Here is a 12793-nt window from a genome sequence, read left to right as displayed (position 1 = left end):
AATTAAAGACAGGATGTTTCCTGTGGGCTCTGTTTAGTAACAACACTCAACCCATTAATATGAATTGGAACATATCTAGAAACCAGCAAACCTGAAAACTATCATTCAGAGCAAAAAATGGCAAAGAAAAATGTTTTATGATATCTATTACTTCCTAAATGTAACATTTATAATGCATATCCTACATTTATGAGAAATCCATTATGATGAGAGATGCAGGATTTAGTTATTTTTTTTCAAACACAAGCATTCTATGTAGTTTGGATTTTGAGTGTCCAACACAAAATGCTGAATATCTAAAAACCTCACATATGTTGTCATACTATATAAATTTTTTGTGTACCCACATGTTTACAGGCATGTGATACAAATCTTAAATTAGATCCAGTGCAGTCATTAAAAAAAGGAGAGGAAAAAACCCCACAAACCCTTTAACAAAAGTGTCAGATGTGCCTCCTGATTTCACTGCTGTTAAATTCTTTGCTTCTTTGATGAGGACTTCTAATATGCCTCCAGATGGCAGATGAGAATCTCCTTTCTTTCCTTTTTTGAAGCCTCTCTTTCCTAAGCATGGAACAAAGTTGCAAAATTACAATCAGAAATTATATTTTAGTATATATAATATACTCACAGACTGCAGGCTGAGGCCCTGACTCCATTCTAATAGATATAATACAACATATCATAACATATCATAACATATCATAACATATCATAACACCTAATAGATATATCAGTCTATATTGTAAGACTGATTTAAAAATGTAAATTGTCTTGGCCAAATTTTTAAGAGTAATCATCAGGAGTGATGTTAAAATGTACTAATTTTAAAAACTGCAGGCTGTATCTGGACTGAGCTGATAACAATGAGCTTCTAAGGGAGCAAACCTTGAGTAAACCTTACTACAAGTAGAGAGAGGGAATATCATCTGTCAAAAAAAAAAAAAAAGAAGAAAGGAAAAGAAAGGAATCTAATCCATCAAATGCAAATGCTAACAAGCAATACTGTCACTGAGACAGTGATATTCCTGCATCTGGTACATCCGTGTGCACTCAGGTGCTACCCAGTGATTGCTCTCACTTCAAAGGATTGCTGTTCCTCATGCTAACACCATGCAAAGAGAGAGTAACTCTCCTCCCTTGTTCATTGCTGATGAAAATAATGGGTCACCCTGAAGAACTCAAATAAGATTTTACAGGATTAAATTGCAGCAGTGATACAGTACGACTGAGCAGAGGAAAAACAGTAAGAAAAAAGGGTGAAAATGAGGAGGCAGATTCAGGTGAATTAAGCATGAAGAACTAAGTGAGGTCTCTTACTTAAGCATTGTATATAACTAGCTGAAAAAAGAACTCTCAGACTGCAATGCAGACAATTTATTTCTCTGTGGCTGCCTTTGATCATGTTACCTAATGTCTGGATTTTTTTTTTAATTAAGTCAGAGCAATGCATCAACCACTGACTACATATTCCTCTTCCATTCTCTCTTCTTAAGCTCAGTGTAAGAGAAAAGGATGAAGCAAAAGAAACACACACATGGTTCAGAATTTCCAGATGTAACTATTGAAGCCAGGTTGGATAAGGCCTTGAGCAACCTGGTCTAGTGGAAGGTCCCTGCTCATGGCAGGGGACTTGGGACTAGATGGTTTTTCAGGTCCATTCCAACCCTTAACATTCTGTGATTCTATAAATGAGCATATTAAAGTATGATTTCAATCTTCACCATTACCATTACTTCACCCTATGTGAAGATTTTTGATACATCATCATCACATGACTTTTAAAACCCTCATTATTAATGTTTGTTTTACCTTGAAACTGCCCCAGAGGAAGCATTAGGTTTCTGTCCGGGGGAATATAACGCAAAACCACTGTCAGTTCTCCTTTGTATTGAAGCCCAAAATCTGTCACAGCCTCCACCTGGAGAAGAAAAAACCAAACCAACCAGAAATCCAGCCAAGGTTAATCATTCAGCTTTTTCTTTTGATTATAATTCTGTTGAAATATAGCAATAAATCTATAGTGTTTTAAACACTTTTTAAACACATCAAGATGTATCAGCCCACTTTCAGAAAATAAGACATTCAAATTGGAGGCAATCACATTTTAGAAACTTTCTGAGCTAGGGAATGCAAGCTCTCAGAAAAATAAATCCATGTGGCATTAGACACTGTTCAGTGAACACACAGATGAGTTATTTAGCATGAGTAAGTGAAAAAAAAACAACAGCAAAAAAACCCCTCAAACTTATTTCTGAGTATATAAACTATAACTGATTTAATCTGATAGTCAGTCTTTATTTGCACCAGTCAGGGTTTAAAATCTAATTAGTTTCATGGATTTTAGAGAAGTCCCTCCTGAGTCAGTCTTTGACGGGATGTGTAGGGAACAAAGGGGAGGGAGAGCAGAGTGCAGCTTTGAAACACAAAAACTTCTTAAAAACTGGTATTCCCAGTGTCCTCTTTGTTTTCTACACAGCTATTATTTCTGCATTTCTACATCTTTTTTATAAATGTTTAAATCTTACCCAGAAGAATGCAATTAGTGCCCTTCAGTCCATCTTTCAGGAGAGCTTCAAAATAATATCACTGGCAGGGTACTGAATTTCCATTCACTTTGCCAGAAGTTGGAAACTACATTTTGAGAACTCTGGATGCAACACAGAGAGCTCTGACTTCCCTGGTGGAGCTGGGACCACTCTCAGCAGCCTGGTGCAGTGAGAGCTGTCCCTGCCCATGGCAGGGGATGGGAACAGGGTGATCTTTGAGGCTCCTTCAAACCCAAACCATTCTGTGCTTCTGTGATGTAATTTCTGTGCATGCTTCAGTGCTCAGGTTTGGGTAAAATGAACAAATCTTCCTGATTTCTTCAGAGGGATGAAGGACATGGATAAAGGGAAAGGTGCCACAGAAGCCTTTAAGGAGTTGTTTATGGAGGAATGTCTGACCTGTGAATGTGGAGGAATGTCTGACCTGTGAATGTCTGACCTTCTATGAGATGTATTCAGCTTGTTTCCTGACACCCCACAAAGGTCAAAATTCTATTGTCCAGAGAAAACAAGTGAAAATCCCCACCAGGAATTCATAAGGTGTGCACAGAGGGTCAGCATTGCCTTCACCTCACAGACTCCAGGCTGAGGCACTGACCACTCACTGGGCTCAGGATGGGACAGAGAACAAAGCTATTTTAGCCACAGCAACAGGGCCCTTTTGTGACTTTGAAGCATTTTTACAGCAGCACAGGCACTGCTGTGTTGCTCTACCCACTGAGAAAAACAGTCTTGTCTGACCCCAGTGTCCAATGCCAGCTGCTACAACAAAGTACTAAAGAAAACCTGCAGTAAATGGCTGTGGAATAATTTACACATCTACATTTTGCCAGTCAGGCAGCTCACTTTTGGCCTAATCTAAGCGACTTTAGGCTCAAGTTTCCCATAAAGGCATCAAAGGTTTTTTTTATTTAGTTCTGCTTGTGGACAAGCAATTGTGTAAGTCCTAATGCCAGAAAAAAAATTTGTCAGCCTCTCCTCCAAATCCACATGACTCTATAGTCTGTTCTCTCTTTAGCTGCAGAACTATTTCTCTATTTTTTCTGACTTAATCACACTCCTCTGGAAAACAGATCTCTCAATGCTCATAGAAGAAACACGTCTTCAAGTCTCCAGCCTTTTCACTGAAGCAGCTAAATGATTCATGATAAAACAAACAAAGCACTGTAATGTTTCCCAGAGAATATTTGATTGCCATTCCTCCATTCCTGTCTCTATCAGGGGTCCATATAGGAGAACAGTGTGTATTGTTTGCATGGATATTAGCCAGTGCTTCTTTTAGTAGTAATAATTGATTTTTTTTTTAAATATCATCCTTGCTGATCAAAAACTTTAGCAGTGTTCTAAGTTTAGAAACAATGTTGGTAACAACTTAGGAGGCAGACAAGACCAATTCTGTGTTTGCTTTCTTTGACAGTAAAAGAAGTAATTTAAAAATCCTTTTAATGTTATTGGAAATAATCAGATACCACCTTCCAGCTGGACTGGCTGAAATGCTTAGTGCCTCATTATTTATTTTGCTCAGCAGGAGAGCTTCATGACTATTTTGGTTATTTTTCCGTTAAGATTAAAAGAAATTACCTAGAAATTAATTACAGAGCAAACAGATTCATCTCCCACCTGATAGAAAAGCAGAAATTAAACACTCTCTCCTGAAACCCAAAAGATAATATGATTTCCTTAAATGTAATGAACACAGAAAAACCAAATCATCTGGTCAACCGTGACAATATTAGCTGCACACCTTATATTTTTTTTGAAATTAGAAAGATACACTTTGTTAAATGTCACTCTAAACCCCTGGAATTCCTGGGGATTACGGCTGCTGCAGGAGCAAGCAAGAGAGAAGCCCTTAATCGTCTGGTTTACAGCAGCTCTTTGAATCTCTTCCAAAAACAAAAAAATGAACACCATTGCCAAAGCAGGGCAGCCCTGGGCACAGGAGTCACCCTGCCCTCCCCTGAGTACAGGGCTTGCTCTGTTTCACAGACCTCTCAATCTGCTGGCTGAGCAGCCTCTTCTTGTGCTTCTCTGTTTAAGGTGAATGAGAGATATTAAGAAATTGTTTTGTCACATCTGAAAGGTGTAAAGCACTTTGAACTAAAAAAAAGAAAGCTTGTTTCTTTAATAACCTCTTAAGAGTTGGGTAAGGGGAATGGTAGGGAAGTTTTTTGTTTTATATGCTATTTTAAAAGATTAATGTATTTACTAAGTAATTTTTTAAATTGGACTTTATTACTTTATTGGGCTTTATTACCTAAAAAAAAGCTTTATTTAAAGGTTTTTGTTGTTATTGTTTTTAGTAGCCAATCATATGTGAAAATTTCATGAAGACTTTAAAACCAGCAAGCTTTTACTGAATTAAGAATAAATTTGCTTTTTTTCATTGTCATATTAGACACTTAAAAAGTCTTGCTTTATAAAAAAGTTCCAAAGGAAAAAAATAACTAATTCTTGTTAAATTTGCTTCACAGCACTTTCACCAGTCCTGGAAACCCTTACCTTGGGCTGGAGCACAAACCACTCATCACCCTGATTTTCAAAGTTCCAGGAATCAAATGGAATTTCCACTTCCCCAAGGAAGCTGTTGCGTCCAAATCTGTCATAGTGCCAGACAGAAACCTGCAGGGTCCTGGTTTCCAGCTGTGAGTGACTGATGACATACTACCAACAGAAAAAGAGAAAAAGAAACTCTTAGAATAAGCAGAAATAACATTTTCCACAAATTCTTTTATGGCTCTAGCTCAGTTGCACCAAGCCCAGAGCAGTTAACAAATGGAGCATGAAAGAGAGATTTGTTTTCCTTGCAAGCAAGATTGATCTAGCCAGAAAGTTCAAAATATTAATGTGAAATCTTTGCTGTATACATCCATAGATAATTTGTGTTACTATCACTATGGTGGCTTTAGTTTTGGTATTATTTACTGAGTATTTATGACTATAAAGTAAATTACGATGCTTAAAAATATGATCCTACAAGTTAATTCCCTACAGGTTTATATAAAAGAAGCAGATCAACATCTAGGTTGATAAAAAGAAGAAGCCCCACTGATTCTTTCATCCCTAAACAGAGTCTGGTTAACACTGCTTTCCAGAAAGCAACCTCTCATTTCCATTTTTTTCTTTGTAGCTTACAAAAACTTGTTCTGAAAACAAATCCAGCAGCATCTGCAAGGCATGCACTGAGCCTATCAGTAACCATTGTTGGGTTTGAAAGCTATTAAAAAACTCATGTCTAGCTATTAATATACCAAAGCTATTAAAAAACTCACATCTAGATATTAATATATCAAAGCTATTAAAAAACTAGCATTGTAGTCTAGCAAATACACAGAAAATTATAAACATCTGGAATTCTGGCCCTGCACACTCTACTTTTAGCAAAAAGCCCATTATTTCCTTGACATTCACCCTTCTCCTAGTGTTAGCTGAATAAGCTAATGTCTTATTTTTGCATCAGGAACAATATTTGGACATGGACAAATACCGTCCAAAAGCTGAATCAGTCAGGTCAGTTGGCAAATTATGTACAGATCTATCTACAGTGCCTAACCCTAGATGGCAACTGTTCCACTGTGAGAAACCTCATATTCTGCAACAATGGAGTAAAACTCAAAGAGGAAAGATACAAGACAGATTTAATTCTTTTTATTTTCTTTTTTTAAACAGGATTTTCAGTTGGGATGAACAACTCTTCCTTACCTACACACATTTTGTTATATTCTGTATTTCAAAGAAATTTCTATGTCCTATCTTCACCCTGCAATTATGTTTAGGGCTATATTACTTGATAAATAAAATCTAATTCTCTATTTTTTCCCAGTTCAGGCAAGCCTTAATTTTACTCTATACCATTTAAAAATGAGGCTATAAAAAGTCTCCCCTTGGCAAGCAGCATGGCCAGAGTGTGTGTGCCTGCAAAATGGTTTTGTAGCCAGGCCAAGCCAAGAACACCAGCCAGGGAACATCTATTTGCCTCTATTATAGGAAACTTATTTAAAGTGTAACTGAAATTTAAAAAAAAAAAAAATCAGGAGAAACTAAAAGGAGTTTCTGGTTCCATGGTAGCCTGCTGGATAACTCTTTCAGTGGGTAGGAAAGGGAATTTTGAGGTCAAGATGCCAGGGAGGCAGTGAAGGGGCAGCAACCCCCTCATTCCCACCTGCACCACAGAGCCAGGGAGGTGAATGAGAAGCTGGTGAGGAGCTCAGAAGGTTTCAGCCTCTCTGGTGGAGGTGGGTGAAGGGCAAGGAAGGAGAGAGCTGTGGGCACTGTGTCCTCAAGAACAACAAGCCCACTGCAATAGAAAATTACCTTCATCACAGGTTTTAAAAAGACAAATAGTGAAGCAGATGCTAACATTTTCTTATCAAAGTTAGTTCTGCTTTAGAAATAAGTTATACCTCCCAGAAGAATTCAGATCTTACTGCAAAATGTTATTTTCTCTTCTAAATCCGTTAGACAGGAAGTTCTAATCCAGCTTTGTTTCAGCATCAAGCATATAAAATCTTTAAGGTGCTTTTAACAACTCTAAGCTCAGGCTAGATGGGAACATCAACAGTTTTGAAAGAGATCTATGGAAATTAATGGAATTTTTAAGCATAAAGGAGAGAACCAAACAAAAGTTTCTTAATGCTGAAAGCCAGAAATTGCAACTCATAGGTTTGGTAGATGTTTTTGCTTAAACACCTTCCCTTTTGAGGCATTTCTTCCAAGTTCTAATCCCTGTACTGGAACACATATAGAAAATACCTGTGAGCACAAGTGAAACATTCATCAGAGCCTGAGAGAGAGAGACTCTTCTCACCTTCAGTGTCTCATTAAATTCCGGGTTGATGCTGTTACTTTTAATTTTGGTCTTGCGCTTACTCTGGCGGGACTTGTCAGGCAGGAGGTAGGCTTTGACATAGCTGCAGAGCAAGGAGCAGAGAGTTAGCCAGGAGTACAAAATTGAGCACAGACCTGACAGAAGGTAGGCTTTTCATAGCTGCAGAGCAAGGAGCAGAGGGTTAGCCAGGAATGTAAAATGACCAGTTTGAGCACAGGCCTGGCAATCCTGCATCAGCAACACATATGAGGAAATTAATTTTTGCAGTGTGAAGAATGTAAACACATTGCAGAGAATATGCAAAATGTGGAGAAGTATGGCCCTTACCTCCAAAGGTTAAGTTAGGTAAGACCAGAATAACAAAAGGCAGAGCTAAATTAATTTATTTATTCTCAGAAATGCAACAAACTTTCCTAACAATTTCCCTTTTGCCATATATGATTACCAACTGGTTTTATTTGGTAATCTATGATTACCAACATATGACAAAATATACACTAAACCACAAAATAATTAAAAACTTGTAATTTGTATGCCACATATCAATCATGATTAGAGATACTAATTGTTACTTTCTCATGAGGGAGTTTACATATTATACTGAAAACTATGATGAGAAACTCAGAAAACAGCCGGGATTGTTTAGCCTGGAGAAAAGAAGACTCAGGGGTGACCTTATCACTCTCTAAACTCCCTGCAAGGTGCCTGTGCTCAGGTGGGGTTGGTCTCTTTCTCCAGGCAGCACTGACAGAACCAGAGGACACAGTCTTGAGCTGTGCCAAGGGAAATATAGGTCAGATGTTAGGAAAAGGTTTTTTACAGAAAGAGTGATAAAGTTCTGGAATGGTCTGCCCAGGGAGGCAATGGAGTCACCATCCCTGGATGTGTTTAAAAACAGACTGGATGTGGCACTGGGTGCCAGGGTTTAGCTGAGGTGTTGGGGCTGGATTGGACTCAATGATCTGGAAGGTCTCTTCCAACCCAGTGATTCTGTGAATTCTGTGAAAACATGGTACTTGCAAAGTGAGTATATGGGCAAAAATACAAAGTTATTTCCATTTTCCTTGCCTCCAGAACATCACTCCTCTCATATACTTCAGTTTTGATGATGGAAGTAAAAGAAACTTGATGCTGCCTGCCTATTCCTTCATACTTTTTTCCCTTTTAGTATAAAACAGGTTGGTAATTTAAGCACTCTTACTGTTTCCCCAGAACAGGTACATGTTGCCTTAAGAAGCACACATGAAATGCCCTTCCCACAGGGAGCCCAAACCAAGCCATCACCAAAATGCTGCTTGTACCAGCTGGATCCTGTGAATTCCCAGGCTTGAGTCCCAAGCCCTGGTTAGAGCCAGGGTGGGATGTGCAGGGGACACCCCGGCAGAGCTGAAGGAAACTCTCAGTGCTTACGGGTCTGTCCTTTGCTTCCTCTCATCTGCAATGGCCAGGTTCCTGCAGCTCCTCACCAGGACGTTGAGGGCCCCTGTTTTGTAGATGTAGCTGATACTGAGGAGGATTTCCCCGCTGACCTTCACGTTGCCATAGTCACCAGTCTCACTGTAAACACTCACCATGCTGTTGATGCTGGTCTGGAGGGGAACAGAAAAAGGGCTCAGAGCCTGAAGCACTCTTCTCTTCCCCAAAATCTGCTATTTTTATTTTTATTTTTCCATAAAGCTACAGCCTTGCAATATGGTCACATTATTTTAGGACTTGCTATGGAAACAGATATATATCATAGAACAGAATTGCCACGATTTGATGTGAAGGGAATAAGAACTGTAGTTAACACTAGTTTAAATGTCTGGGTGGATGTTTTTCCATGCAAGACTTAAACTTATTTATAAACATGACTGAATTTAAATTACCACCTCTTAATTAATACATGGACTGAAGAGCAGAAAGGCTACATAAATTGGAAGTTCACATAAGCTCCAAGCAGAACAACAAAAATTTAAAAGTCACTTCTCTGGCTCAGCTGTTCACCTCATTTTTAGTGAGTCTCATAAGACAACTGCTGACAGAGTCCTTGGGAAAACTTACAGAGATACTTCCCATAATGGAAATAGTATAAAACCACATTTATTTAAAGTGACACCTGTCTCTAATTAACAATTCTAAAAGAAGGAGCAAAATTCAACCCCTACCCCATTTCTGCATATTTTGTAAAGTAAAAAAATTTTATCAATAACACCACAATTTTTTTTTTTGCTACAGCATAATATATCATCCCTCAATCCTTCTTCCTTCATAAAATGCAGATAACTGCTATGAGGATTCCCTCTTCCAAAAGTTTACGTTTAGGAAAAAACTGAATATTTTTTTAAAGAAAACTGGAAAAATATGCACACTGCCAGAACCAAAAACATTTGAAAAATCTGGAATGCATTTCCTTTTGAGTCATTGAATAAAATTGCTCCAAAACATATATAACCACCTAAATTCTGACACCCAGGAACCTTGCAAGACAGCCAGGTACAGCCTTCAACAAAAAGGGAGAAAAGAGAGAGAAACCTTAAAAGTAAGCTAGAGCAGAGGATTCAGGAGAACTCACAGTGTCACCATCTGCTTCGGGAACATTTAAATATGTCCATTTTCTGTCAGAACCTTCTGGGGAGTTCTTTAAGGAAGGCAGTGCAAAAGATCAAGAGAAAAGAGCATTAGACTGATAAGAAAGAGTAAGTGCAGTGAGAAATCTTTATCTACATAGAAAGATAAAGGAGGTTTGTATTGCAAAGCCATGGTGAAAAAGCAAGAAAAAGGTAACACCAAATGAGAGAATTCAATATTGAAGGATGCATGGTTGAAAGTAATTACATAGAAATGTAATTACTGTATCATCTCTGCATCAAAATAAAAAAGTTATGTTTTAGAACAGTAGCTCAGCAGGTTTGGATTCATAATGGAGTACATTGGATTTGTTCTCATTTACATGTGCATGCCACTCCTCCCTGAAGCCAGACAAAATCTAAGAATTCCTCTATTTGCAGCACCAGTGCTTTTGCAAGAAAGGGCAGTTTCTCTGTGGAGTTCATAAGAACAAATGACAATTGCACGAAAATGTTGAAAAGTGTCACTTTTTGGGAAAGAAAAAGGTGATTCATTATTGGGGGAGACTTTTTCCCTCCTCTGCTTCGCAGAGCAGGATCTCACCAACTGTGTCTTGATCCATCTCCTCCCTGCCAGCTGCAGGGAAGGGCACAGTCCAGGGAAAGCAAAGTCCAGCCACACAGAAGGAATTGGTTTGTGACAAAATCCAGCTCTCCAAGCACCCTGCCCAAGGCCCCTGCAGCACAGGAGGCTCGAGGGATAAACAGTTCTGTGTCAGTGTGGTAAACAACAACAGACAGGAAAAAGCACTATTTACATAAGCAATTATTACCCATAAATTTGATTTTATTCCCCATGTAGGAAAAAAAAAAACCCAACAAAAAAGGTGGGTTTGATGTACTTATGGTGGCTGGCTTTATCCTTAATTAAGAAATAAATACATAAAGAAAAATGCTTGTCCTTTTAATACTTTTTATAATTGTCTCAAATTCCATTAACTGGACTGGTTAAAATTACTGGAGAATAATCAGCACATACCAACCAATGTGACATATTCCCTCCAATTTCTAACATACCTTGAGCTAAATTCCAGCCTTTACCATTTATACATTTCCACCTCTAAAATACATAAAAATATCCTTTTACAATGTTAGAGATTTAACCACTCCAGTGTTTTCTAAAAATGCCTAAATTATCCCTGCAACAATTTGTATGCCCACTTCAGGAAAAAACCCAAGGTTATACCAATACAAGGAGGTGGATGAGCTGTTTTCTACTCCAAACACTTCTCTCTCTAATCCAAACACTTTTTTTTCCTCAATCTTTATGTAAGCAGGCAGTAAGGGATAAATTGCTGGGTTAAAAAATGCCATGACAGTAGATCTGAAACAAATAGATGGCACCTGACCCTTGAATTCATGCAAACACAATTTCTGAATTGCTTGCCAAACATGAAGAAAATTATTCAAATTTAGTAAAACTTGATAAACTTCACTTTTTGCCCCCCACTCCCAGACTCTGTTCTGTAGAATTTACACTGGACATTGCATACAATAAATGTAAAATCCCTAAGAAAAATATTCATATTCCTATGTAGTAAGTAGCAAACAACATATGAAAGACACAGAGTCTCATTTTGACACCTCACTAAGAATTATATTTGTTTTGCATCATATCTTATTCCTGCAGTAAAGCACTGTAACATTTTAGTCTCACTGATGTGGTGGGTCTTGACAGCACCACATAAATATGTGGAGGATGAAGGATGAAGAAAAAACTAAATTTTTAAATTTTTAAAACAGTTCATGCAATAGCATTGGGAAAACACAAAATAGAAGACTAACAATGAGATACAGTTTCTCTTTAATGCCACTTTCCACTTCCAATTTTGCTCATTCATGTTGCAGGCAGATTTCAAGTGTATTTTATCCTTTGTGATATTTCTTTCTTTTTCCTCAATTATTCATTGTAAGACTAGCCATATTTATTTCAAATTCAAGAAAGAAAAGAAACAAAAAGTGAAAAAATGAAAGGGAAAGGAAAGGGAAAGGAAAGGGAAAGGAAAAGGAAAGGAAAGGGAAAGGAAAGGGAAAGGAAAGGGAAAGGAAAGGGAAAGGAAAGGGAAAGGAAAGGGAAAGGGAAAGGGAAAGGAAAGAGGAAGGAAAGAGGAAGGAAAGGGAAGGGAAACCATAGAGTTATGAGTCTACTGTTCATTAATAAGATTATTTCAATGTGACTTAATAGTTAACAGTCATTTCACAGATAGCACAGGATAAAAAATATACTGGTCAAGAAGGCTCAAAGGCTTAAAACAATCAAAGTGAAGGTAAAAATATGATGGGGAAATGTTAGTAACACATTGAAGGGGAATAAAGAAATGAACCTGTAAAATTGCCCTTCTATTGGAGGGAGAAGCAGCTGGCCATTCACAACTTTGCCATTAACATTGCATGCAGTGACATTAAAAAACATGTCATGGTGAATAAGGAGAAACAGAAGCATTGAGATGTGAGATTATCTCAAACCTACAGCCCTGGAAAGGCTGCACTTTGCTTAAGAGAAAGGTCAGAGGGAAATCTACAGCAAAGGACAAAACCCAGCACATGGACAGAATGCTGCCTGAAGCACAGAGGGAAGGATCTCTAAATGCAGTTCCTTCATTAGAGCAAACACTTAAGCCCCTGCAACCCTCCTATCAATATTCAGAGGAAATGAAAATCATTCTGTCCATAAAATCCCTGGGACCAGCAAGCACAGGAGGCTGTGAGTCACTGCCAGCCTGGGCTAAGTGGGTGCAATTAGCCCAGAGTGCACAGGCTACAGGTGCTCAGATGTGCTGTGTCTGCCTCTCTGAACAGCAAAAACC

At 38.2% G+C, this 12793-nt stretch overlaps 1 protein-coding gene across 3 annotated transcripts in view; it reads right to left on the bottom strand.

Moving 5' to 3' along the window:
- Nucleotides 1-12793, bottom strand: part of SYTL5 (synaptotagmin like 5) — an 81813-nt gene that overhangs the window by 4662 nt on the left and 64358 nt on the right. For 2 of the 3 annotated variants that reach the window (XM_058018375.1, XM_058018374.1), the window contains 6 exons: nucleotides 9932-9997; nucleotides 8788-8966; nucleotides 7357-7459; nucleotides 5052-5213; nucleotides 1813-1921; nucleotides 429-564 (listed from right to left, as the gene is read on the bottom strand). In XM_058018375.1, the coding sequence (XP_057874358.1) occupies nucleotides 429-564; nucleotides 1813-1921; nucleotides 5052-5213; nucleotides 7357-7459; nucleotides 8788-8966; nucleotides 9932-9997 (755 nt within the window). The remainder of the gene's footprint in view (nucleotides 1-428; nucleotides 565-1812; nucleotides 1922-5051; nucleotides 5214-7356; nucleotides 7460-8787; nucleotides 8967-9931; nucleotides 9998-12793) is intronic. The other variant, XM_058018376.1, reaches the window with a different exon arrangement.

This window comes from Melospiza georgiana, chromosome 2 (assembly GCF_028018845.1).
Source record: "Melospiza georgiana isolate bMelGeo1 chromosome 2, bMelGeo1.pri, whole genome shotgun sequence".
Classification (NCBI taxonomy): Eukaryota; Metazoa; Chordata; class Aves; order Passeriformes; family Passerellidae; genus Melospiza; species Melospiza georgiana.
Note: the sequence above shows the minus strand (reverse complement) of the source record. Positions and strands in the feature narration are given on the sequence as shown.